We start from the raw sequence: 26,690 nt of genomic DNA, 5'->3' as shown, positions 1-26,690 counted from the left end.
CTCGCTCGATTATTACTGATACTAGCTCCTGCTATTTTCGTTTTTACAAAACGAAACAGAAGAAAAACATTAAGCTTTCGTGTCTGTATGTGTAAACGCATATATTAACGTAGTTGCTATACGCGCCTTTTGCACGGCAGAATCTTGTATGGTACAAGTTTTCTGGATACTGCGCTGTTTTCTCTGTCGGCTCCATAGACATACATGAAAAAATATAGACGGTGCGTTCGGTTTTAAAGTTGTACAAATAATAGAAAAGGATAACATACTTTGGACCGTGGTTCCGTCTTCGTCTATCGTTTTGAGTAGGGCTAAAATTTAATGTCTATTGTCTCTTTCCCTACGCGTCGTTAGACAGAGACAGAGCTACGGTTCAACGATCTTTTTAATTTTCTTATTTCGAAGAGATAAAAACCGCGCAGTCGATATATCATATGTCTAGGGTCAGGTCCATATGCCGAAATATGCGCCAACGTGTGAATAAAAAAAGGAAGTACAATCGGTGTAATACTCAGTTTAATATTTGAAAAATATAACGTATATCTCTGAGTGTATATGTATAATATAAATATAAAAGAAAATACATAAGTTACACGTGATAAATTTTGAAAATTGACTTTCCTGACGCTTGCAGCAAAATTCTGTTTATTTAGGCAAATTAGGCAGTAAGATATATTGTATTTGAAAGTATTTATAAATATTTTAAATATTTCAAATATTGCAAAATAATATTGCGTCTCTGCCCTAATGCACACAAATTTAGTCTCACGACTAGAACCGCCAGAGACATGCGCGTGGAAACTTAACAGTAAAGAACAATTGTATACTCGTAAAACATAATTTCTTTATAAGCTCACATACGTTTTACTTGCTAATCTTTTTCTTATAGACATATATGTGCATACACAAGCATACAACAATGAAAATCAAATACCCTCGCGCGCATATACACACTCGCACATACGCATATACACAAAAATACTCTCTCTGTTGCTGGGAGAAATATTGTGATGTTTGAATTAATATTTCAAAAAGTAGGCAGAGTATGTCGACGAATTGCTAGACAGACGGTATAACAGTACAATGTTAAGTGGTAGTAAGTCGATGAGAGAGAAATTTTAATTTATATATTATTAAATTTGTCTTGAAATTTATCTACGCGTGCGGAACACAAACAGCCTTTCATTTCTTTTCTATGTATATACATATGATATATTATTCGTCAGAAAACAAAAAGCTCTCTGAGAAAATCCCTCTCAAACATCCCGTCCCCTCTAAAAACGAATTTTGAATAACGCTTAAAAATAAGTACACCGTATGAATTTATGAATTTAATTGAAACCTGCTTGTTCATAAAGATATTGTGACTGGTTCGTTAACACCAACAATTAGATGCACAACTGAAATACAGGCGCGACGAATCGAGTGACATAGACAAAACTGATATAAAAGTAGAGGGAGTAGGACGACAACAACTTTCCTAACGGAAAATCGTCTTGTACCATTTTTTTTCTAATATCGCACTATGGTATCACTTTACGATCTTTATTTGCTCTCGATAATACATACGTAAAGTATGTGACAATGCGTAAAGTGATACATAGAAAAATCTCTCGGCTTCATGTAACAAAATCGAACACTCGACTTGCGTATAACAAACAATCGATGTAAAATTGGCGAAAAATTTGTCGCGCTCGGAAGACCTAATGAAGAAATGCCTTCAAAAGCGATACTTTCATTTTTAGATCAAAAGATCTCAGCGTTTTGCGAACGATTTTTTCCAACACAACCAACCGAATTAATGACAATTTGTTCTGTTTGATCTGATCAAACGTCAATGAATCAGACTGCCATTAATTAAGACGGAACCGAGAAAGTCACACAAAGAAAGCTGGGATCGTTTGATATCATTACACGCGATTGCCACGAACTCGGCACATGTCCCGTGACCAGCATGTGAGCTTATGACAAAGTTTACATGTATCTATGAATTATCGAGGTACCGTCTGTTGGACAAGGTGATTTCTTAGGTTTAGATCCCCATTACACGCAACACTTAGTGCAACCTATGGCGGAACATCACGAAGCGTACATCCTATTAATTTCATGTTGATAACGTTCCTGAACCGCTTTTCTCTTGAGTTTGAATGCCGCGGTAACCAAACCCATGTCGGGCGACCATTGTTCTGCACACAATTTCACCGCACCTGGTATTTCAAACCTTTGAAGCTTACCTACAAACAACAGAAGTCGAATAACAATCAACTCTACTGACAATAGCAAAAATAATAGTCAAAAACATAAAGAAACATACATTTTTTCGCTTGCTCAACAAGTTCTTGGAGTACCGCTTTCTCGATCTGTGGATTGCCACAGAGCTCCTCAAGACTCTTTCCCGTTATCCCTAGGTTACTGGCGATTTCTTCCAGATAATGCTGGTTAGGTACGACCAACGCCACTGTATACGCTTTATTCGCATCGCCATAGACGCATATGTTTTCTACGACAGGGCAAGTCTTCAACTCGGATTCGACTTTGCCCAAGGAAACGTATTCGCCTAGTTGTAGTTTAACCAAGTCTTTCTTTCGGTCTGTAAACGGACATTCATCGTCAGAGAGACATCAAAAATAATAAAATTGTCAATGTGAATATTATATTTGTCTCGTAGAAATAGAAAGATATTATGCTCGTGATATTTGTTGTAACATACCAATAATCTTGATGGTACCATCAGCATGAATCTCGCCAATATCTCCTGTTCGGAACCATTGTCTGCCGTCCTCCTGGAAGAAGTCTTCCTTCGTTTTGTCCGGCAGTTTATAGTAACCAGCGGAAACTATGTCGCCACCGATCACTATCTCTCCTCTAGGATGTGGATGATCTTTGACTCGATAGCCAGCCTCTTCCCAATTCTCTAATCGGATATCGCAAACCGTAGTGGGTGCTCCGACTCTCCCGGTGGTTCTATCGTGCACTAAAAGAAGTATATAACATAACGTGATCATCGGGTGGCGAGTGTGGCGCAGAGAAACGTGCGCTGCTTAGTAAACAAATGATCGAAAATATCAGAGTTCAAATCTACAGACACTACTGATTTTTTCGAAATCTCCCGAAGTAAAACCAAATTCTCAAAGTACCAGAACGAACTGAATAAAACAGACTTTGAGCCTAATACACGCGGAAGAACATGATCATCAAATATGCAGTATTAAAGATGCATACTGTCCATAACGGTTGCACAAGAGGTCGTTTCCGTGAGACCATATCCTTGAGTTACGGTGACGCATAGGCAGAGTTTCACTTGATTATGAGTGTCTGGGCTGAGTGGAGCGCCTCCAGAGAGAACAAGCCGAACCCGACCACCGAGCACTTGTTTCGCCGCTCCAAAGATGTATTTGTCAAAGAGAGGTGTTTCATAGCCTCGCTTCGTCCACTTCAGTTTGTATTCGTACGCGAAATTGAAGATAGCTTGTCTGAAGGGGCCAGATTTCTTCACTTTCTCGTTTATTCCTTTGGAGATGCGATCGAGAATAAGCTAAAACAAAACGTTTTATACTTGTGTCAGCACTACGTATAATAATTGTACCTCAAATACAAACGAGAACGCCAAATCATACTTAAGTCCGGGCAAGCTGAAATTCACATATTCTCATTTGTATTTGAGTCATATCTTAAAAAAGTCCTGATTAAACTTTAGGTGTTTATAATAATTATATTAAAATCAAAAAACCATTTGGAGATAAAGAAATTATACAGTTAAATCATTTTTCATCTTTTTACTTATAAATTGAATTAAATTTACACGCTGGATGACTGTTTAGCGAACGAGAAACTTTCTTTTCAAGATCTAAATGATAGGAAGAAATTGAATGACTTGCAAAGATATTTACCGGTACTGCGGTTAAGCAAGTTGGATGTAGGACGGAAGCATCACCCTTTGATCCCCTCTGAATCTTGCTACTCGAGTCGATCAGCGTAAGCGGCGAGCTGTAACCGATGGGCACTCCGTTTAAAAGACACACACTCTCGGCCAGTAACTCGAAGACATGGGCTAGCGGCAGGAAACCGAGGAAAACGTCGTCCGACCTGATCTCGACAGCGTCGCAGAAGGCTTTTAGAGTGCTTATGATATTTTTATGAGAGAGAAGGACGCCTTTCGGTACTCCGGTCGAACCAGACGTGTACATAATTATAGCGGTGTCATCGCTCTTCGGTGAGATAGCGCTCGCAGTTGACTTGTTGCCCATTTTGATGACATCGGCGAAGGGTAGCAGCTGCACTCCGTCCTAAAACAAAAGCAAACAATAAAGGATACCGGAAAAAAACCCAAGAAAGTGACGTACTGTTGGCCATAAGTAGCAGTACTGACATCAACGATTACGTAATAACGTAATAGCAGACAATCACAGTCAATGTCACAGCTATTAAGCAAAAACCAGTTTTAAAAGGGAAATAACGCCGACAGATTCATGCGCGGCGCGTCTAATAACCGGTTATTTGAATTATTAATTGATTTTGCTACAACTATTCTGCTAACACTACATAACTATACAAAAGGAAAGCCTGAGAAAAAATTTGTACACTTGCGATTAACGCGCAGTCATCTAACTCCCAATTCATATTGAAAACTAATATTTAAAACATACCTTGAAACCTTTGGTGCTGGTTGGTTTGAGCTGATCTTCCATATAGATAATTTTCTTCACCGTCGGCACCAAGTCCAGTAGTCGCTTGAACTTGGGCAGAAGTTCATGGCTGGTGATGACAATGTCCACCTCGGTTTCGTGGATACCGTGAGCGATAGCCTCGTCGCCCAAAGTCGCGTAGATCGTCACCACGGTGAAATTCTGTTTGAAGCATGCGTGCGCCGCTATCATCCATTCCGCTCTCGTCTCGGCGAAGATAACGATGTTTTTACGTGGCTTCATACCAAGCTCTACCAAACCCCGGCCGAAGGAAGAAGCCAATTTATCGACCTCACTAAATGACTTCCATTTGTATTCTCCCATTTTATACTGAAAAAGAAAAACGTGTAAAATGTTACAACACTAAAATTAGCCTCTCTTCGACGCTGATATTAAATATTGAAAAAAGTTCCCTATTATGAAATAGCGGGGGGGGAGGGTTAAATTAATAGACATCGTCTGTTGACTACACCATGAATTTATCGCCCTTGGAGTGAAATCTGTTTAATGGAAAATTAATTGTTGGATTGTGTAATCGTCGCGAAAAGATTTGTGATTGAATTTGAGTGTTGAAAACCAGCTATCTCATATTAGACACCTATACCTCATAACTGAGAACTTTCCTCTAATAATAAAAAGTACACGTTGGCGCGTCCTAAGAATCCCTCTGCCTACGAATTTCCTTTCAACTTCCATTTCTCAGTATATAGAACGAGAACTTTTCACAGCAGACGTTAAAATATTCGTTCTTAAATATCTGCGTTACCTTTTTAAAGATTCTGCCGTTAGGTTGAGGCTCATCCTCCTCCGCTAAGATTTGCCTGGTACCGAGACACCTCTTATCGCCGTGCATCTTGACGACCCAAAGAAGCACCTTTTCCAGAGTATCGACCTTTTCGCGCTCGAGCATGACGTGCATCGGCTTCGGGGAGTCGACGCTTCTGTAAGTAATCTGGTTGTCATCTTTGGAGATCGGACGGGCCTTGATCCTCCGCGAGGCCTTGCGCTTCTCCCATGGTCGCTGAAGTATGAGATACACGGGAAAGGTCAGCAAGTCGTACACGTACGACAGAGCCTTGATCGCGTGGATCGCGCCGTAGATCCAGAAACCTTCCATTTCCCTGTTAAGTAAAGGAACCACTCAAATATTTAGATTATCTCTTACAAGACATTCTCCGAACTAACATTCGGTGCTCGTGAAATTTGGGAACAAAAAAAAATTACAAGTGCCAAATCTATGATACGTACATTAATAACTAGATCTTTTCACTCTCGCATTCCTCCAAGAGAGAAAAGGATAATTGTAATTATATAATTCGATCGTTCTAGCTTTTCAACTTTTGCAGAAAGGAAAGATTTGAATATTAATAATCTATCTCTCCCGCGAAATTTGTCTTATCGAATTTCGCAATACCCCATTCTTATCTATATCAAGCGAATTATCTACTCGAGTAAGCAGTTCTGAAGCATAAACGAGAGCAAAGGCTATCGGACGGAGTCATGCGTCTTGCGGACATAATTTGAGTCAATAATTGAACACTATCTCTCATACGCGGGATAAGCGGCCGATAAGCGACAATTAATCATCGGAATTAATTCCTTCATGGAATTTCTACCGGCGAATTGGCGCCTTTTATCAATATTTTAACAGATAGTTCATCGTATTATATATAACATTTATCATGCTACGTGCGCAGGAAAGACAGAAGAAGCGCTCTTGGAGCACACAACATATCTATCAAGATCGATAAAGTGATAGGATAACAAGCTATTGAAGCAATAGGATACAAATTCAATCACACGTATCGACAGTGCGCATCAACAATTATAAGACTGTAATTGTACTCCTGCAGCGAAGAACTAGAAAAGCATATCATTTAATTAGTTCGATTAATTAGCGCATCGCCTCGTAGTGCCGGGATGCCCGCACTGTTGATTTTCAACGCTAATAAAAAAAAACCGTGTCCACATACGATCAACAACGCGTGACACATGCATTTTTCTTAGTCCGGCAATAAAGTGAAAAAATCTTATGCGTTGGCGACATTTTTCAAGGCGATAAGACACCTCGTGAGATACGTTTGGTCGAGGGCTTATCTAATCAATATTGAAATATTTAAGAAGGATTTTTGAGATAACTTGTGATCTGCAGGAAACGTTTTACCAATCTTTCATTTTTCTTTCCTTTTTCATTTATCCGACAATGTATATACGCATATTGCGAAAAATTCACATATATAAATATCGCGAGAAAAGCGAGTCATTTCACGACACACAAGTGCTAGACTTAACTGTCTGTATTCGCGAGAAAGGGACGAATCCGAAAAGTTAATTTCAAGTCCGCTCGTAGGTTTCGCGAGGTCAAGTCCGGTCCCGATAGAATCGGCTCGCGCTGTGCCACGAAGTCAATTTAGATCAGTGGACTCGCATATCGATTACGTTTTATTCTGCTGGTGATTGCGCGGTATCGCGTTCGCGATATACCGACCATCCCTGAACTTTACACGACGGACTTATGCCACCTCTCCCTGCCCGTACGTTATAGTTAAGTCAATACTTACTTCACGCCGCGATGTGCTTATTAATCAAGTTTCTTTCGATTTCGCTCGCTATTGTTTCGATCGTACGTAATGCGTGACACTGCGTACGAGAAACAAACGCGAGTTATATCACGTTTCTGAGATTCGACTTAAAACAGCAAGTAGGTCTGACGCGAGCTTTGATTGATTAAAGTAGAAAGGGCCGTCTTTTAATAAAACATTTATTTGTATCAAAGTTGTTTGCGTTATATTTGTATTGAAGAAGTATTGAAAATTTTTGTCTCAATACTATTGCCTTCTTTATTTCTTTCGGTAAAATCTTATGCACGATTGCTTGGATATAACATTTTAATATAAAAAATAATTAAGCATCTAGCTTGTATAAATATCCATTTTAGTCGGCGCAATTTGATATCATTACTTTTGTAGAGACAATAAAAATGCTTTTTTTTCTAACAATTGATATTACGCGGTGTACAGGAGCACATACCGAAGACAACAAGCAACCGTTCTTTTCCTTTCGGCAATAAGTTAAACTTATTTAGACAAGATGTTTTAAGAAAGATTTCAGAGAGTCACGTTAATCTGTTATTCAAGTGTCACAGTATGTATTGACTGTCATTATCTAATCTTCTGCTTCGACATTATTGTTATTTGCGCCACAGTCTGAACGTTCAACGCAACAACGCAAATAATTTTACTGTATATATATTTTCATAACCCATTATTATTAATGAGATAATGTAAAAACACGATGCAAATGTAAAACGCGGGTAGTCATAATTGCGACTTAATTGCGTTCCTTTGATCATGAGAGCATTGAAAAATTAAATATGAAATATACGGTAACACACGACGTAAGGCAAACATGAAATTAAATCTACATTCGTCGCAGAAGAAAGAATAGCACGATTGCATAATTTATGAGTCTATAAGTAGGAGGAAAATAGGGAAATAGAGCAAAGATATTGACGTATAAAGCCAGTCTTCGAATCGCTTTTTCAACATTTTATGAAATGTTCGTATAATCGATATACAGGGAGGACTAAATATTCCTTCGGCTCGAGAAACTGTTCAAGAGAAACAAATTTTTTGAAGTATCGATTATTTTTAGAATAAACTCTTTTTTTCTAAAAGAATCCAATTTTCTAAAAGTCTAAAAGTAAAATTTTTTTCTAAAAAGAATTTTAGAATAAACAATTAAATAGATTAAGAATCGTAATTAAATCGTAAATAGATCTAGCTTGGTTTTATCAACTGCGACCGTTACTTGCATCTTTCTAATTATATCTTAAGTCTCGTATATTAATTAGAAAATGAGAAGAAACTCGTTGAACTGTCTACGTTATAGAATTTGTGATTAGAAGAGCACTCGGTGACACTGAAGAGCGTCCTGTGCGACGATCGAAGGATCAAGATCGAAGTATCGTAGATAAAGACACCGAGAGAGGATGCGCAATCGAGATTCTATCGCTATACGGACTTTGAACGTCGCGAGTTCACATTGCACGCGGTGGACGAATGGTGCCAACCGGTCTCTCGGGCCTTATCTGCGATCCAGCGTGTGTCCAAAGGGTCTCGTGCGTATGGCGGAAGTCGAAGGGGGACGGAGGGGGTCAGCTGTGCGGTAACAGGCGTCTCACGGTCAAACGCCGGAGTATATCGCCCGCTGGAGCTCTCGAGACCTCGCGGCTTGTCCTCTTTTTTTTCCCCAACGATTTGCCGCGCAACCAACCCCCGTTAGTCGAATAAAAAAAAAAGACTTTTCCTCTCGCGATCGCAAAGGAAGTCCAGCGAAAGCGAACAGGAGTTCGGATCACACTTTGCGTATTGCGATTTGCTGCTCCCCTTGCAACGCGCCGAACAAACAGTCGAAGATATATTCCTACGACTTTATTTATAAGACACCGAGACGAAAATGTTTAGTTAAAAAAAGACTGGACCGCTGAATTTTGCAGGAGTAACGAGATGACAGCGTAGGCGACGGTGAAAAATTAAGTAAACTCGTATTACAACAGTCGCCCCTTCATTCTGACGATGAAAAATCGATGTGGGCATTACGAAATATCCATTCTCCTCTCTCATTTGCGGCAATTAAGAGGTCGTGAAGAGCTTTATCTTTATTTCAGTGTGCTATCGGTGTTCGGGCGGAAAAGTTTCGCATTACTTATGCAACTGTAGAGTCGAAGCAATGATACCTTACTAGCTGATCTAACTCTGTGGTTTTCCTATCGCGCCTTTATTAAAAATTGACACAGAGAAGAGAGAGCGGCGGAATCCATTAAAAATAAACGTCTTTGCGTCTTGGCTTTTTCCTTTAACACAAATTGATACAAGTTGAATCTACATCTTGCATTTACTTAATATAATAATTCAACGCTTAACATACTCTTTAACGTGTTATCTAGCGCACAGTTAATACGTAATTTAAATATGTTAAAGTACAGTATACAAAATACAAAATTTATTTAAACAAATTACCATAGATAAGGTCCACAAACTACATGGAAAACGATTACAGTTTAGTCCGAACATTTCAACGGCGCAATGTCAGTCGCGTTGAAACTGGCAGCTTATATTCAGGCGCTAACAATTATCGTGTAAAAATCTGTCGTAAAGAAACTCACGACCAATACTTTTCCACAGAGGCTCACGATCGACCTTGTAACAATATCGATTGCTCCGATTCTTGATGTGCGCTATCAGTTTTATACCGACAGCCGATCTAAATGTCTCTCCAAGGAAGAAACTGAGAAGATATACTTACGTCCTGTTGAACGCTAAACGCAGCAGCGATTCTGAATTCAATTTACAACATGCCGCCTTTACCAATTTGAACGAGAGATTAGAATCACGTGGCCAAATTTCATATAAAGTACTTAATATACGATACACTATCATGCGATCTACGATTTCACATATCGCATGCCGATAACGTAACATCGAGAACAAAATCGTCATGCTGGGAGCGAGAAACGGGTCAAAGCGACAGAGAAACAGTGAAGACAACAGCAACGGCCGTTTAACCGGCGGCTAAGTTGCAAGCTACACCACGGGATTCTGCGGCGACGTGAGAAAATTAAAAATAGGTGCGATAAAAATATCAGAGAACGCGAAGACCGCAGATATATAAATATAGAGGGGAAACGTGACTAAATATAGGGTGCGATTTAAATTGCAACGTACAGAGGGGGGGGGGGAATCGTAAAGAAACGTGCTCGAGTATCGCGGCGTGGCGAGATAAATCAAAGAGCACGGAGGGGATCCCATCGGATGCGTTTCGGGAAGTCGTACGAGCGAGGCCCACGGCGCGTTTAATTTAACATCGTGAGCCGTTCTCGCATCCGAGGGCGCAGAGAAAGAGAGAGAGAGAGAAAGAGAGAGAATCGTAATAGTACAAGCGACAGCGAGACAGAAAATACAGCAGAGAAAGAGAAGAGCTCATGCGGTCGTACGCAGCGTACGACGGCGCGATGCATAGCGGTGCACAGGCTCATGTCCTACGAATTACGTAGCTACGGCGGGCAGCCCGTGCGTTTACGCTACGACTCACTGTTTATCGTCCACGATCATGGTGGCGGTTTCTCTTATCCGGTCGCTCTTACTTCCAAGATCGACACTCCACCCGGCTGGGTGCCTCTCGGTGCGCGATGCGGATTAATCAACACTGCAAGAGAAAAACCATTCCCAAAGTCGACAAGAGTTAGCGTGGCCTCCAAGGGAGGGGTGTGTGCATGCGGTGCATCAGACTACGCTCGTCGTCGGCGAAATGGCCCTCGACACGGCGGCCGGTGTGTAGGGGCCCTCGAGGTCGGCCTCGTCTTGGCGGCTACGGTCGAGAGGACTTCTCGATCGTCCTCGCCGACCTTCGCGCTATCGCGGCGTTATCGTCGCGTGCTCGTCGATCATATTTCAGAACGACAAATTAAACTCGCCAATCTTTGGAGACGCGATTCGCTGCAACATAGGCCGGACGCAAATACCGAGTATATTGCAATCTTATCTTCGGACGCTTTAAGCACTGGATCGGTGTTTAACGAAGGAGACACTTGCTGAATTATCAACTCCAGTAAATTGGAGCAAAGGTGATAAAATGCTTCTTGATGTGTGAGGGAGTCGACGCCAATATTCATGCGTTTTAAATTCTTCCTCACTAGAAATGCCTTGTTTGCTCAAGGCCTGTGTCCACGATGCTAGAACCTGGTCCAAGAGAAATGCGTAGCCAATGGAAAAGCTGCAAGTTGATTGGCTACGCATTTCTCTTGGACCAGGTTCTAGCATCGTGGACACAGGCCTTTAGATGCAGAAAGCAGGAGTATGTGTTTACGTAACACACCTATGATAATATGCTAAAGTACGTCAAGTCGAGCTGCTGCATATGTAACAACTGACTTGCGTGCAAAACAATGAAAAAAAGAGGAGGGAAGAAAAACCCAAGTAAAATAATGGGAAACGGAAAGGACTGGACGTAAGTTAACGGTATATCGGGCGTAAGAAATTTGACTTTAAAGTCTGCAAACGCGCGACTAATCTTTGCACCGTAAAATGTAATCAGGCCGTTTACTCAACAGGTCAGATTTCCATCCGTCACGCGGCTTCGTCCGTTTAGCTGAGTAACCTTTCACTGGGCGGTCATCAGATTTGTGTATCACGAGCGCGCCGCGAGGTGCACTTACGCAACGCCAGAACTCGAGGAGACAGTCCGGTCCCTGCGACGAATGATCCCCGGACACGCGAAACCAAGGGATTCCTCGATATCGCCCGCCGCGGTCTTCACGGTCCGTTAACCGCGCGGCAACTGACTCGGTCAAGTGCACTTTGCCCCCTGATACACGTGTCAATTCGCGGCGGAATGCACGCACGGCAGTCCGAAACGCGAGCGCGAAATGTTGCGCGATGACGAAGGGGATCGGCCGATTTTCGGAGTTTAACCCCCAAGCGACATCCGAGTTCGACTTTCATCGCGATAGGCACGTAATATGGTAAATCCAAAGGCGATTCTCAGTGTGACTGCATTTTATCGGATGTGTCCATAATTTCATCGGAAAACGTAGTCGGAAAAGTGAACCATCGGAAACACTATTCAGTTGGTTTATCCTATGAAAAATGTTCTCAGTGCTGCAATTGTATTTTAATTAGCGTTCGATTTGCATAAAATACATATTGCGCGTTTATCTTCGACGCGACGGTGCAAAGAGCAGCCGGTCGAAAAACTGTCGAATTTACATGAGAAAATATTTTTAAAAACTAAGTGTCTCGCGCACAATGCGAAACCAATGCGATGCTTGTTGGTGACATAACGCGGCTGACAACGAGACAATGCGACGGAAAGTGCAAAAGTCGCAAACGGAGCGTTCTTTGTGCTTCCTTTCATCTGGTACTCGACCAGTACGATATCTCCTCGCCACTTTCGCTGCTGTATCGCGAAGGGCGAATGAATATGTACGAGGCGGGCGTTATAAATATCGCGAGAACCCGCGCACCTTGTGCTCGGCCCGTTTTACAAGGCTATGATCCAAAGTTCGCGTTGCTCGACGTAGATAACTATTCTGACTCGCGATAAGAATCGACGGTACAAAGAACGAGAGGACTGTGTTCGCCCGTTCAAGCTTCATCCGCCCCGCGAGATTGCGTGAAATTTATTGCCGGCGCACGCAACTCCGTCTCCCCGCACTCGGAAATAAACGTTGTCGCGCAATTAATTTTGACGCACGTTAGCTACACGGGGATGCAAAAAATCAACGTCCGAACGCGCCGAGCAGATCGCGGACGATGCCGGGGAATTTTCAATGCGGACGAGACCTTTCGCGATCCCTCGAGGATTCGCGACATCTGAATTCGCGAGGTGTTCACGGTTTTCGAAACTCTCGGAGATTTGCTTATTCTTCAGAAGAAAAGAAAGAAGTCGACCGAGTAAAATATATACAGAGCGTTTCGAAGAAACGAAAACTGCTGATAAAAAAAACACGGGAAGCTGACACGTGTTCTTTCGCAATCAATTATACAGTCTTAGTTTTACCTGCCGCGCGCTGAAAAGTTGGTGAAATTTTACATTCTGCCGGTGGCCTTCCGAGGACTAAAGTCCGCCGAGCATAATTATATTTCAAAACATTGAGTAATCGGGTTTTGCGCGACGCGGCTCCCGCGCGGCGAGATTTCGCGCGGCCAGGCTTCGCTCCGCTCGATAGTTTTATCGGCGAGTCCGAAGTTCGGTGCCGTACGCGCGAAGATGCGCGGAAAGGACGTCGTAATACCGATAAAGGTCCGTCTACTGGCACTATTCCACGCGTTACGTCATTACTCGGGTGGCAGCCTTCATTCACCGTTGTGTCATCGCGACGCACGCACGCGTCACGTCGCGGTCGACCGTATACTTTCCGACACTTAACATTTATCGATGAATTCATTAAGTGGAAAAAAAATTGATTTGATTTTAGTATTAAAAAAAACGCGCGAATAATATTCCTTGCTCCGACACGCGTAACGCAAGCGCCGCGCGTTATGTGTTGTTTTGGACGGGTATCAAATTGTTTTAAGCGACGCGCGGTAAGCCTCAAAGTGTTTTTCTTCGATCGTACGATATTCATTCGCGATATATCCGTGCGGCACCAAGCAGCTACGTGTTCTCGTAAAACACTGATCAAGCGATCAATTTTATTATCGTTGAAAGCTGTGAACGACGACCAAAAATTCTCACTCCGCGTCGATATTCGGAGACAGATTTAAAGCTGAAAGGATTGAAATTTATAGAATTCTTATTAGTTGATTATTCACCATTGACCTAAAACATGGTGTTTCCCACGCATCTGGGAAAGGGGGGAGGGAAAAAGTTAAAAAATCGAATACTCGATAGTTCTGCGTGCGGCCGACGACCCTTATCGGCGCGCAGTTCAAAAAGGTCGAAATAGACGCGTAGACAACATCTTTATACTGTTATTGCGACAAAGATTATCACGTGCCTCGGTGGTCGAATTGGTGAGACGCCCGCCTAGAGTGTAGGGAGGTCCAGGTTCAAACCCTGGCTGAGGTAAAACGTGTTTCGCAATAAATTTCCTGTGTTACTAAAAATGCCAGGCGTGGTCACGGAAGCACTGACGTTGTCAATTATCGCTGGCGACATTAAAGAATTCTTATTAGTTGAAATTTATGTTGCACTTTTACGATGGAATAATTATGGGAACCAACCGTAAGAAGGGCCGTGGAACGGCCTGCTTAATATGAATTACGACGAGCGTTGACACGACCGAACCCTATGAATCATCGCCGTGTCTCTGGGAATCGGAAAAGGCATTGCCCTCTTTAGAGAATCGCACACGCCGTCGGTTTCATTCACAGTCCTGCACTTTTGTAAGAGAGATAAGTACTTCCTCAAGTTATCGAAATTGCCAGGCCTCCCCGTGTTTATGCTAATTATAAGCAAATTATGTCTCCCTCTCTCTCTCTCTCTCTCGCGCTCGAAGTCACGACCAGATATCGTTCTGCCTTTCGTGACGTGCGTAGCGCGGACGCCAACCTTGGTTAACGTCGCTCGACGAAACGGGTATATCGACGTTAACGCTGCTGACCCAATTTTACGAGCACAGACGTGCTTTAAGCGCATAGGAACAAGCCGCGGCGATGCACTCGTATCCGCAACACACGGACGACCCGTCCTCCACGACGCATTTGGCGAACGTGACACAGTCGCATATGCAAGATAATTCGACACCGCGCTAACAAGCTTCTAAGGGCCGTAACTTAACCCGAGCCGAGTGAAACAGAACCGAACGTTCACTGTTAAATTCGTCGGTAGAATAATCACGGCGGGATATGCCAAGGAGAACGAGGACGAGCCTAGAATCGCTCACACGTGCTAATTTTTTAACTGGATACCGAGCGCCGATCGTTTCCCATAAATTTACATTAACGAGATAAATATCGACGATCGAATATCAACGATCTCAACATTGATAATTCTCTCGGATATACAGATGCGCTCATTCTTTTTCACCTTTCGTCAACCGCCTGGCAAGGATGCCGGTATTTTACCGCGGAAAAATCGATTATATAAAACGTAAATTAAATGCGCGTGTCTCTCAAAGCACGCATATCGGTATTTTCAGAGCCAGTTATAGCGGAAATAGACCTGGCTTGACACGTCGACAGATTTTTACTGCGTATGTACGACCGCTGTGTTATCTAATCTAATAATACGCATCTCAAAACTACTCCGCTGAACTTTGTACTGGCTACATGTACGCGGTAGATTCAGCGATTTCTTGAATATTCTCGCTGGTTAACGACAAATTCAAGTCCGCTTCGTGTTAAAAGCCCATTCGCGAAAATCGACGAGAGAAGATAGCACGAGCAAAACAGGACAACGATGGGTCTCCTCGATGAAATTCAAGTGATTAATACCTTAATACCACCGCGTTCCACATCTAATCCCGGTCATTTCGTTGATACCGTCCTATCGATGACACGATGGATCACGTCGGTGTCCAAAGTTTGGGGAATCGTCGATCATGCGAAGGATAAAAGTGTTATGCGACGAGATACTCGAGTAACTCGCCGTGACATTAAAGTAATTGCACTGAATTGTGCTCTGATTTTTCTTGATTATAATATCCCGGGTTGAGCCAACTCCTCGTAACGAAGATCTTCCAAGAGACCTATATAAATAAAGAGAAGACAGGAATAAAAAAAAATGCTTGCCTAACGATACCCACTTCACGTGCGCAAAGAAAGATGAGGCTCGAACTGGTTTTTACATAATAGTCTATCACGCCGCTTATGTAATGACCAGACTATCCTCAATCACAGACTGTACGTTATCTTCGTTGCGCGAGAACGTATTGAAGTAGCGTCGAATGCATAAACAAACAATAAATATTATAGTCAAGATAAATCTGAGCACAATTCAATGCAATCGCTTTAGTGTCACAAGTTACCCGAGTGTCTCGTCAAACAACACTTTTATCCTTCGCATGATCGACGACTCCCCAAATTTCGGACACCGACGTGACCCACCGTGTCGTCGATAGGATCGCATTAACGAGATGACAGTCTGGCAAGGTGTATCGATAGTGTACTGGACGATACTAATTGACGAGAGCCCATCACTCTCACAATGGACGATCAATATCGCCAAGGCCATCTTAGGGAAATTGTGTTGACGTTCGCGCGTATCCATGCCTCGTAGGCATCAATCAAGTATGAGACAAAAGTGACGAGTGGACAAACGATGCGACAGCAGGCTTTACAAATTAGCGACAGAACACCCGGCCGGGGCGAAACCCGAAAAGGCCCCAGATTGATATGATCGACCGTGCGGTCTCGTTATCAGTCAATCGCGTTTTAACGCGGATTATTCCGCCGCCCGTGGTTACGTAACGTCATCGCGTTCTTCACGCGGCGCCAATGATCATCGCGCGACCGTCCTGCGAGCGTAAGAACGGCAAAGTACAGAACGCGCCGAATTAATCAAAACGTTGAAGCGCGAAAGCGATTATCCGAGCCGGCGTGTGATTAAACTGCGGGAGAAAATTCCCTGGCTCGCCGCAAATGTTTGATCTGACACGCCACTGTGCGCGCGCTCATAAACTGAATCGCTGCCGGATCCCAGATTGGATCAATTGTTCAAGTCGGTAAACAGAGAGATCCCGGATTTAGCGCTCTTTAATTTACCGTCCGACCGCGGATTTACACAAGTGTGGTCTAAGGCCGAGCGGAAATCGCGTGCGCGGTCTGAAGAGCTCTTGTGCGTACCTGGGAAAACAACTTCGTGGAAAGCGGTCGGAAGGAGACTGAGAAAGACGATACGAAAGGCGGTTTTACACGGTAGAGTCTCGCGGAAAGTGCAAATCGCGAGTTTGAAAACTTAGTAAAAAATTCCCTTCCAGCTGATTGTTGCTCGCGTGGAACGACTTTCGCTCCGAAGAAATTTGCTGTAATAACTGATCTTGGAATTAGATACAAACCCGAGGCATTTCTATTAAGTATTATCGCGAATTGCGTACAACAAGATACATCCAGGTCACCCGACTCGTGTCACCGATTCGTCGCTACGAGGCTTCTTGAGAATCGCTTTATTTTCTTCGCCTAGAAACACGTTATGTAACGCGATTTAAAAGGGGAGGGGGGAATTTGTGCCGCTTATCGAAACAGGTTGCGTTCGAGCGTATGCGCTTCCGTATTAATAATTTTCCAGCCATTAACCCTAGAACTCACACGCTATTTTTTTTACCTTCTAGCTCACAACAGGGGTCGATATCGACCCCACGCACGCTTTGCGACGGTGCTGCGTCACTGCCAGCGAACGTCTAACGCTGCGACCGACATAGCCCTACTTTCAGAGAGTTGAAATGAATTATGATCCAGGTCCTGAGTCGATAATGCCACTCGCTAGCTCAGAAGCGTAGTTCAAAGTTCGCCTGGGGTCGGCATCTACCCCGGTTGTGAGTTCTAGGGTTAAAAATAGCACGCTGCATTTTTTACGTCTAGATTACACGTGACCTGAATAGAAACGGCTCGATATCGGCAGGAATTAACGGATCGTGAGTGTATATTAATAAATTATCGGGGCTCGGAATCAGGATGTGCCGATTTGCGCTGCCGGTTACAGCGTCAAAGCGAACAAGTTCGAGTCTCGCGATCGCGTCGGCTCGCAAGAAGAAAAAAAAACCCGGTTTCACCGCCGCAAGAGCGGAAGGGGATCGACGGAAGAGGGACCACGAGGGGGAAGAGATTTCACGCTACATCGCTATTATTAATAACCTCATGCGCGGCCAACGATGAAACCACCATGTACTACTTTACGGATTGTTTCCGTCTAGACGATCATCCACGTCCGTCTAGCTCGAATACGCTGGCGATTCGGAGCCTGGGATCGATGTCACCGAAGATACCCGGACACTCGAAAAACCTTAAACGGTAAAACTTAGAGCCCGGTCTGCAATGAGTTGTCAGTCATTAATCAGAAATCAGAACCATGTGTCGGTCCTTGTCCGTTCAGGGCGACAGAAAAAGAGCCGACGTGTACTTTTGACTTCTGACTAACAACTCATTGTAGACCGGGCTCAAGATTGAAGAATTTCAGAGTGCTATAAGTTTCGAAATGGCTGCCTACGTTCTCGACAATCATTGATCGTTTCTCTCAAGTCTTAAGCTTTACTGCTTAAGTTTTTCCGTGTGTTCGGGCCCTCAAGCTGGAAACACGAAGAAACTTAAGCAGTAAGACTTGAGAATTTCAACCAATCGGAATTTTCAGCTTAAATTTCAAACTAGCTGCTCACATTCTCGGCTGCCACTGGTCTTTTCCCCCCAAGTCGCCAAGTCTTACCGCTTAAGTTTTTTTCGTGTGTCTGGACCTGAATGCTGGCCGGACACGTCGACAAATTTGCTTGGTTGAACAATGAAGAAGCGGCATCGTAAAATGGTAAGAGAATTATACTTGTAGGTCACCGAATACAAAAAGTTGTTTTCCAGAATTGATCGGGAGTAATTAATAAAGAACAATTCACGAGCATTTCTATTACGCGATGTTCATTGTGATCGATATTCATGCGCGTGCTATCCACGACAGGTTGACGATCAACACCGATAATGACTGCCGTTAGACGCCCTCATGTGTATTCAAACGTGGTAAAACTGATTTACAGCTAAGCGGGAACAAAGCAACTAAGAAAGACTGTTGAAAAAGCACCGGCGATATTTTAATCGGTGTGTCTACAAGAAAATTAATACTTCATCTTATTGAAAGTGGAAGTTGCTTTATAAAAAATACATAATTCATCCTTAATAAAATTAATTACTTATTGTTGTCAACCAAGCAAATTCGACGTGTCCGGCGAGCATTAGGGCCCAAACACACGAAAAAACTCGAGAAAAATGACCAGTGACAGAATGTAAACAGCTATTTTGAAACTTGAACAAAAATTACAATGACTAAACCATCGATAAGAAACAGCATTTCCCCTTTTGTCAGAATAAATAATCTTGTCACAATAAAATTAATTCAACGTCGGCGAAGATTATTCATAACGTTTTTTGTGCTACAATAAAAAAAAGCCTATATATAATCCGTTGCACGTATGTGCGGAAAGCAATAAATAGCCGAGATATATTATCGCGCCAATCGATTACAGCCACGGCTGTTTATGCGTGAAATGTCGAAATGATTATCATACGACTGCCGAAGGAGATAACTCACCAGAGGAAAGAGTGAATCTCACACCTTCCGCGCGTACGCGCTTAAATTACAAGGAACCCTCGCTGCAACATCGCGAAATGACGAATGTGCAAAATTCTAATTATAGCGATACGCATTCGGTGCCGTAAATAAGATCGCATAAATATTTGCAGACTGGCGCGATGCCAGTCTTCACTTGCGTAAATCCTTCGTTCATTGATAAAGACGTCGGCTAACACGATCGTCGTCGATTCCGTTTAACGTTGACCGTGAATTTGAAAAATCAGTTAAGTGTATTCCGGCGAATTGATAACGATGGGAACTCAATTCGGTGTGCACTGACCGGACGGTGAACACGACGATTCTTCCACTGCGTCGGACAGGAAGTTTATGCAACGACTGACTCAGAGTCGCCCGATACAAAACGTTGACGCGAAGTGGAAAAGCATGACAAGTCTTTCGAAGAGGCGTCGCGGCACGTTTCCGCTCGACATCAGCGGGATCATAGCGTTTAACGAGAGGCTGCACTTTTCGCACCTTTTGCACCTAGAACTGTCTGCTCGTGGAAACATTTGTGTAATGTACGAATTAGGTTGCTTATATGTACAAGTCGAAAGTGTTCCACTGTTCGGACGAAGAGAACAGCACGGTATCATTGAAGCTAAAAGCCAACGATACTATTTTGCCTACTGGATTACTTGCGAAATCAGGGGTTCGATCGTGAATCTTTTCCTCCAGCGTAAGCTCGTGAAAATCTTCATTGATAAATTCAATATCGGTCAATACAATTTTTCACTTTTCACGGGTTCACTCGAGAGGGGAAGATTCGTGATCGAGCCGCTGGATTTAGCTCCGAGTCGCCAAGGGCCTCGATCGTGAATCTTTCCCTCTAGCGTGAATTCGTCGAAAAATTTCATTGACGAGTAGTAAATTTCTTCAATGAAACTTTGCACTTTTCACGAGTTCACGCTGGAGGAAAAGATCATGAATGAACAGATGCGGAAGGTGTGAAAAGAGCAAACTCGCTGCAGCGTCCCTTTAACATACAAAGACGAACGGAGGTGTTTAACATTGATTCGCAACGTCGTTCGCAGAAGACGTTACGGTGCGCGTCGCGTCGACGAGGAATGCGCTTGGAATTCGCCATTCCAAGCTCCTGACGCCCACAGGTGGTGGACGATTGCTCGCGGCAAAACAACAGCAACGCAAACAGGACCCGTCGCTTACCTCACGAGCTCGCGGCAACCGTCACGTCGGTTTCCTCCTCGCGCCTTCCTGCTCACGAGATCGCCGGTTCGCTTTTCCCACCGTGCGACCGCGGGAGAGGAAATTAGCACTACGCGCGACTCAAGGGTGTTGGTCCAAGAATGGTGTGGGTGTCGCGCGCTCGTGTGCGTGCGTGCGTGCAATTCGCGCGTACCGCCTGCTCTCCGCGCGCCACCGCCGTCGTTTCTGCTCGCGGGTGTGCCGTGTACGTGGGCCACCGAGGTACAAGGACCGGACGACGACGACGACGACGACAGAGTGTGCGTGGTCGCGCGGAAGAGAGGCGAGGCGATCGACGACTCGCTCACGAGACCGCCGACGAACGACTGAATCGCGCTACGCCGACACGCCGCGATTCAACATCGGGACGGAAGGGGGGGGGGGGCCCTCGATTACCTTCGAACTTTGGCCGCGGACCGACCCGCGCGCGCGTGGACCCTGCCTGGGGTCTCGTCGAGATAACACCACGCGATGATCGGAGGTGGAAGTGACGTGTGCGCGCACACGAGGCGCCGGGACAGCTGTTCGCGAATCTGGGACTCGGGGGAGGGCGAGAGGGGTCGATCCTGATCGCGCAGCAAACGAGTTTGACCGCGTCCCGCTTTCCCGAATCCTGCATTCCTGGATGGACTTTCGAAAGCTTGTTGCTAACGACACTCGACGCGATCTCGAGCGAACACTGGCTACTTGCTGAATCATGCGTACGAGGAGTCGCCAATTTCTTCTCCTAGAATCACACGTCGTCGCCATTCCCCTCGTACCGCGCGACATTTGCGATGAAAGTAAGGTTGGTGGCAGAGAACGATCCATAAACGCTCAAGTCTGTCTTACCCGTGGACGTGGTATGAATGGACCCACCATGGCGCTCTGTGAACTGGCGAAGCCAGAATAACCGCGTGAGGCAGAGAATAAAGGGACCTCATTGCTATGTTCAAGCGTGTTCTTTGACACATGGACAATCTAGACAGCTGGAGATGGAATACCTTCGTTTTTAGAGTTTTAGAAAGAAGAACGAGATTTAGCTATCGCAACTAAATATTAACTGTCTTGCAATTGAAATTTAGGCCCGGTATCACCAACGTCGGTTAACTTTAAACTTAACTTAATTCGTTCTCTGTCTCTTCCCGACTGTTACTTTAGAAACACGAATTAAACTAACAGGGAAACGTTATCGAAGTGTCCCCCTCCGATTTGGGTGAGCTTCGAGTGTCGTTTTCCAGCTAAAAATAAGAGACACGTATTCCGTTATACGCGCCCATACGCACTTTTAGGAGATAAACCGGGCCTTGGTTGCCACATGTGGTTAACATTTTTCTGTCCGTGTAGAAACGAGCATTAAGCTTTCACGGATCATTATCTGCTAACAACCTTACAGCTACCAGCTGATAGCGCGATTATCGGCGTACGCGAGTCCACGTACGTTTCGCAAAACGACGCATTACGAACGCGTCTCGCACCGAGCCACGTGGCACTTTATTAGTCCAACTGAATCACGCCTGATTGTACCGGGAGGCAGCCGAATAATGGATCGATATGCCGATTCACCGTGGCAATAGTAGCGCGCGCGACGTCACGGCCAACCAGGTCGGCGTCTGAATATCCTCACGGTCGGAGCGTGCCTCCACGTTTCAAACAATCTAGATCAAGTCCGACGGCGTGCACCAATAACACCGCGCCACGCTGACGACGGCCGGAGAAACGAGATCCGCTTGTTTGCACCGTAACGTCGTCATTCTCCAGAGTGGTTCTAATGGAAACGCGCAGATCCCTCTTTCTCCGATGTTAGATCTTACAATTTTAAAGAAAAGGAACGCGATCGAGATTCCCTCCGGCCGGCGCCGAACAACTTTCAACGTGTTGCAGAGTTGCGCGCTAATTGCGTGCTCCGATGCTCCAAAGAAAACATCCTTCAGTTTTTCAAGGCATCAAATTAACACTCGATTCTTTCTTTTTCCACGTAATTCTCACTCTAAATTTTTATCCGTTTATAAGAGACTCGGCGTCAAGTTACTCTCTTATTGCGCGTCTCTAATTATCCACGCCAAGTGTTTCTGGTACTATAGCGCTTAATGAATATTTCAGTTTCAACGCGTCGGAATTTAGCGCGCGACTTGGCCGCGAAGCGAGGCACAACCCGCGGTGAAACGTCACAAATCTCATTGTCAGCACACGACGAGTGTTCATAACAACTTGTTATTTGTATCAAGCTGTTTGGGCTGAATCGAGAAAGCTCAGCAATACGCTCGACCGACTTGTAACCTATCGATCGACTTTTCAACGACTTTCCCGATGCTCGCCGATCAGCTGAGCGTTCGAACTTTAAATCACGATTACGGCAACTCGCGGACCGACTCTGGGCCGAAGCGCGAAACGCCCGAGGGCGTTCTCGGCAATCGTGCGAGATCCAGCGTGACAATTTGCATGCCAAAACCTCCCCCGTGTCCACAAAGATCGGACGCAAAAATCGGACACCGTCAAATATAATCTCAACGCCGTCCGCTCGAAATCAGTCTCGGGACACGCGTCGGCACGGGGATTCTGTGACCCGTTGGCTCTCGGCATCGTTAACTAGCGACGACCAAGGCGATCCTTGGAAAAAAAAACCGCTACCTTCACGTGGCCAGTTAACGATACCGAAGGGTCGTCGATAGGCTCGGAATTCCCATACTGTACGGATTATGATAATTAGTTCAATGACCCCTGGCTCCAGCTGGACCCAATACGGCCACGTCTAACCACTTGTCGTAATACGATAGTCCATGCAATGTCAAATAGTTCACACAGTGCAGAGGCCCAACTGCCAGATCTCGCACGGGGTGATGCAATCGGATGATGCGACTACCCCCCCCCCCCCCCGAGTATCAAAATATTCCTCTTCGGTTAGAAGACGCGCGAGTCGCTCAACGTCCCAAACGGAGCTATACCGTGCGCGGGGATTCTGAAACTCGCTACCGATGCTTCTCGGTATATCGTTGACTAGCGGCAGCCAATGGCAAGGACGATCATCGAAAAAGACGCAGCTTTTCGCGGATTGTTGTTGGTTAACGGTACCGCGAGGCCTCGATAACGAGTTACGGGAATTCCCGTACTGGTAACCCTCCATCGGCCCGTGTACGTCACGGAAAACTCGTCTCGCTTACATTGTCGCGCGGCGAAGGGCTTTCTCCTCCCTCGCGGAGCCGCCACGTCACGTGCTGGAAGGGAGATGCTCCGCGGCGCAGCCCGCAGCCCCGGTGTGGACGCGATCTATCCTCAATGACGCTCGACCCGCGACGCCATTGCCGTCGCGTCTCCGAAGGGTTTCCCGCGCACTTGCCAGCTCCGTCGTTTACCGCGCGACACGTGTCACACGCGTCCAGTCACCTCGACTACCCGTACGCACTGACGTCGCCGACGCGGGATGCGAGCGGACCGAAGGATCAACGCCGCGGCCATCTTGCCGCCTGAAACTAGCAACTAGCGACTCTCTCTGCCAGCGGGATCGATGGGACGCCACGAGCGTCCCCTGTCGGCGGGGCGCGGCATGGCTTTCCCTCGGTCAGATGGTTTTCCCTTTTTTTGGGGGGGGGTTTTTTTCCTTTTCTCTCAGCCGACACGACTCGCGAAAATAAAAGACCCTGGAGCGGAGCCTAATTTGTCCCGAGCGCGTGATGCGTTTAGTCTCATTCAACATTTGGCGAACCACAGTCGATGATTCGCGATCGCGAATCTTTTCCTTTAGCGTGGAAAAATTTCATCGACAAATATTGACCTGGTTAATGAAATCTTTCGCTTTTCATTAACGAATTCAATATTTGTCGAGGGAAAATTTTCACCTTTCGCGAGTTCACGCCTGAGCAAGGGATTCCCGGCCGTGTCTCTGAATTCGTCAAAACGAACTCTCTCCAGCGTGAACTCGTGAAAAGTGAAGAAATTTCATCGGCGAACTTAATATTTATCAATGAAACTCTTCACACTTTGTATACGAGTTCGCGAAGAAGATTCGTGATCGAGCCTCTGGTTCGTTCCGTAAACATAAATATAGACTGAGCCGGGCATTCCATAGTCAATTCTTATAGTTAAGATCATTTTAAACTCTTAATGCGTTTTTAACCAATCACAGAGCCATATTAGCCTCTTAAGGCAACACTTAAGATGATTTTGAAATAAGAATCGACTATGAGTACCTGAGCGTCCCATTAAATCAGCTGAAACTTGTGAAGAGAGAGAGAGAGAGAAAATTTAAGGAGGCTTTCTCTCTCTTACACTATACTACAGACATAAGTTCGTACTGCGCAGGCGCGATTTTTTCTTTTTACGATAATGTAAAAGAGGGAAAGAATGTCTTCTTTCTCTCTCTCTCTCTCTCTCTCTTCACAAGTTTCAGCTTATTCAATGGGACCCGCAGTCTACATTCACTATGTCTATGGTTTGTTCCCGGCGTTCCCTTCGCGGGTAAATTCCCCCGCGGGTTAACTCGAAAACGATTGGGTTTTCGGCACCGTCCACCCTTGACCTCGCCTCGAAAGCGCGCGACACGCAAACCGGGACGCGTCGCGCCGGAAAATAATGGGCGCGAGATATTCGGCGAACGACGATAGCACGTATCGCGTCCCGACGCGCACGCGGATCGTACGGGAGCACGCACGTCGCCAGCGCGTGCCAATAAGAAAAGTAAACAGACGACCCCTCGCAACGTACCCCCCGAGCGCGTTCCAGCTCCGAACAATTTCCTCTTACCGATTTCCACCTTTAAATTGCGAATTAACAGCGAATTCGCTGTAACTCGAACGCGCAAATTTACTTTAATCCCGGCTTAACTCGCTTCCGCTTCTCAAGACCGGAAAAGGGGTAAGTTGAACCGCGATCGAGGTTGATCTACATTAAAATAAACTTCAGGCAAGATCACCTAAGTTAAAACTAAACAACGTACAAGAAAACGACAATGTAGGTCACGAGGCAAGACGTAGGTAGCCCGGCTTGTAATTGTTACATTTACCGTTCATCTACGTCGCTGGAAAAAGGGGAAGAGAAAGGAACGCGAGTCGAAGGAGGCGGCAGGTGATCCTCTCTATTCTTTCTCTCCTCGGCGTATCGTACCGTGTCGGCCGCAATATCGTCGCGCCGGTCACTCGCCGAGCCGCACGTGTCCGCGGGCCAGCGCGGCGGCCAGGCGCCGCTCCGAGAATACCGCAATGCGAGCGAGCTCAGAATCGACCAGCGGGAGAGGAAAAAAAGGCTGACGTTGAGGCGAGGGAGGGATGCTTGTGCGCGTCGTTTGTTTACGCGGGCAATCACGGTGCGTACCTACGCGCCGGTACGCGGGGATCTCGGGCGAGGATCGTTAGCGAGTCGATCCGCGACCCGCCGTTCCGTTCTGCGAGGACGCACGTCTGTTTTACTCCGGTTTACTCCGCTTACGTTCGAGGCCGAAAGAGCGAAGCGACTCCGATCTCCGCGTCAACTCGTCTCACTTCGAACGCCCGTGAAACGTCTCCGCGGTTTACTCAGTAAATGTCGTTCGTACACAAACGAGAAGCAAACGTTCTGACGTAAAGAAAGAAAAATACACGTCGGCGATGTCGACAGCCCGCAACCCCCGGCCGCGTAACAGAATTCCGTTCAACTTTCACGGACGACGGGCGAGAGATCCGTTTACGTTACCTTATTCGTCCAAAAGTTACGCCGCTCTCGGCTGCTGAGACGCTCGGGCTCGGTAAAGCTCCGCTCTCCGTAAGCTCGCTGTCCTTAATGGCGTGGCGTGTCGTGGCGTGGCGTGGCGTAGCGGCGTGCGTCAGTGTCAGACGAGACTCATCGCAGAACGCGTTACATTACAAGCGTATACGCGCGTCGGGCCGTGCTCGCGGACCGTTAGTAAGCCCGACTCGGCGCGGAACAGCCGGTACGCGGTCGTGAATCTCGATATAGACCGCCGGCCCGCGCGCGGACCAATCGGACGGCGAGTCGCAGTGGGCGGGGATGTGGCGTGATCCTCGGTGACGTCACGCGCCGCCGCCGCCGCCGCCGCCGCGGCCGTCGCCGGCCCGCGAT

At 45.6% G+C, this 26,690-nt stretch overlaps 1 protein-coding gene across 4 annotated transcripts; it reads right to left on the bottom strand.

The window, feature by feature from the left end:
* Nucleotides 1-494: 494 nt before the first annotated feature.
* LOC105569667 (long-chain-fatty-acid--CoA ligase 4) lies at nt 495-26,523 on the bottom strand. 4 transcript variants are annotated; one of them, XM_012026309.1, is made up of 8 exons: nt 26,304-26,523; nt 5,452-5,806; nt 4,647-5,015; nt 3,891-4,286; nt 3,223-3,535; nt 2,711-2,974; nt 2,315-2,590; nt 495-2,234 (listed from the first exon to the last, which is right to left on the bottom strand). In XM_012026309.1, the coding sequence occupies exons 2-8, from the start codon at nt 5,800-5,802 to the stop codon at nt 2,080-2,082; spliced, it is 2,124 nt and encodes a 707-aa protein (XP_011881699.1). In that variant the 5' UTR covers nt 5,803-5,806; nt 26,304-26,523; the 3' UTR covers nt 495-2,079. The 4 variants fall into 4 exon arrangements, with proteins under 4 accessions (XP_011881699.1, XP_011881697.1, XP_011881698.1 ...); XM_012026307.1 differs by lacking the exon at nt 26,304-26,523 and adding an exon at nt 23,801-24,035; XM_012026308.1 differs by lacking the exon at nt 26,304-26,523 and adding an exon at nt 20,622-20,984.
* Between the last annotated feature and the right edge of the window lie 167 nt (nt 26,524-26,690).

This window comes from Vollenhovia emeryi, unplaced genomic scaffold (genome assembly GCF_000949405.1).
Source record: "Vollenhovia emeryi isolate VEMERY1.0 unplaced genomic scaffold, V.emery_V1.0 DF939123.1, whole genome shotgun sequence".
Taxonomy (NCBI): domain Eukaryota; kingdom Metazoa; phylum Arthropoda; class Insecta; order Hymenoptera; family Formicidae; genus Vollenhovia; species Vollenhovia emeryi.
The sequence above is the reverse complement of the archived record's forward strand: the minus strand, read 5'-3'. Positions and strand labels throughout refer to the sequence as shown.

What these genes read in the sequence shown, in the direction of transcription:
- LOC105569667 (XM_012026306.1), bottom strand. Translation starts at nt 10,798, where the DNA reads ATGATCGTGGACGATAAACA. An exon ending in CCAGCACCAAAGGTTTCAAG is followed by an intron (nt 4,287 to 4,646) that starts GTATGTTTTAAA and finishes CTTTTGTTTTAG; the next exon opens with GACGGAGTGCAGCTGCTACC. An exon ending in TTGTGCAACCGTTATGGACA is followed by an intron (nt 2,975 to 3,222) that starts GTATGCATCTTT and finishes TACTTCTTTTAG; the next exon opens with TGCACGATAGAACCACCGGG.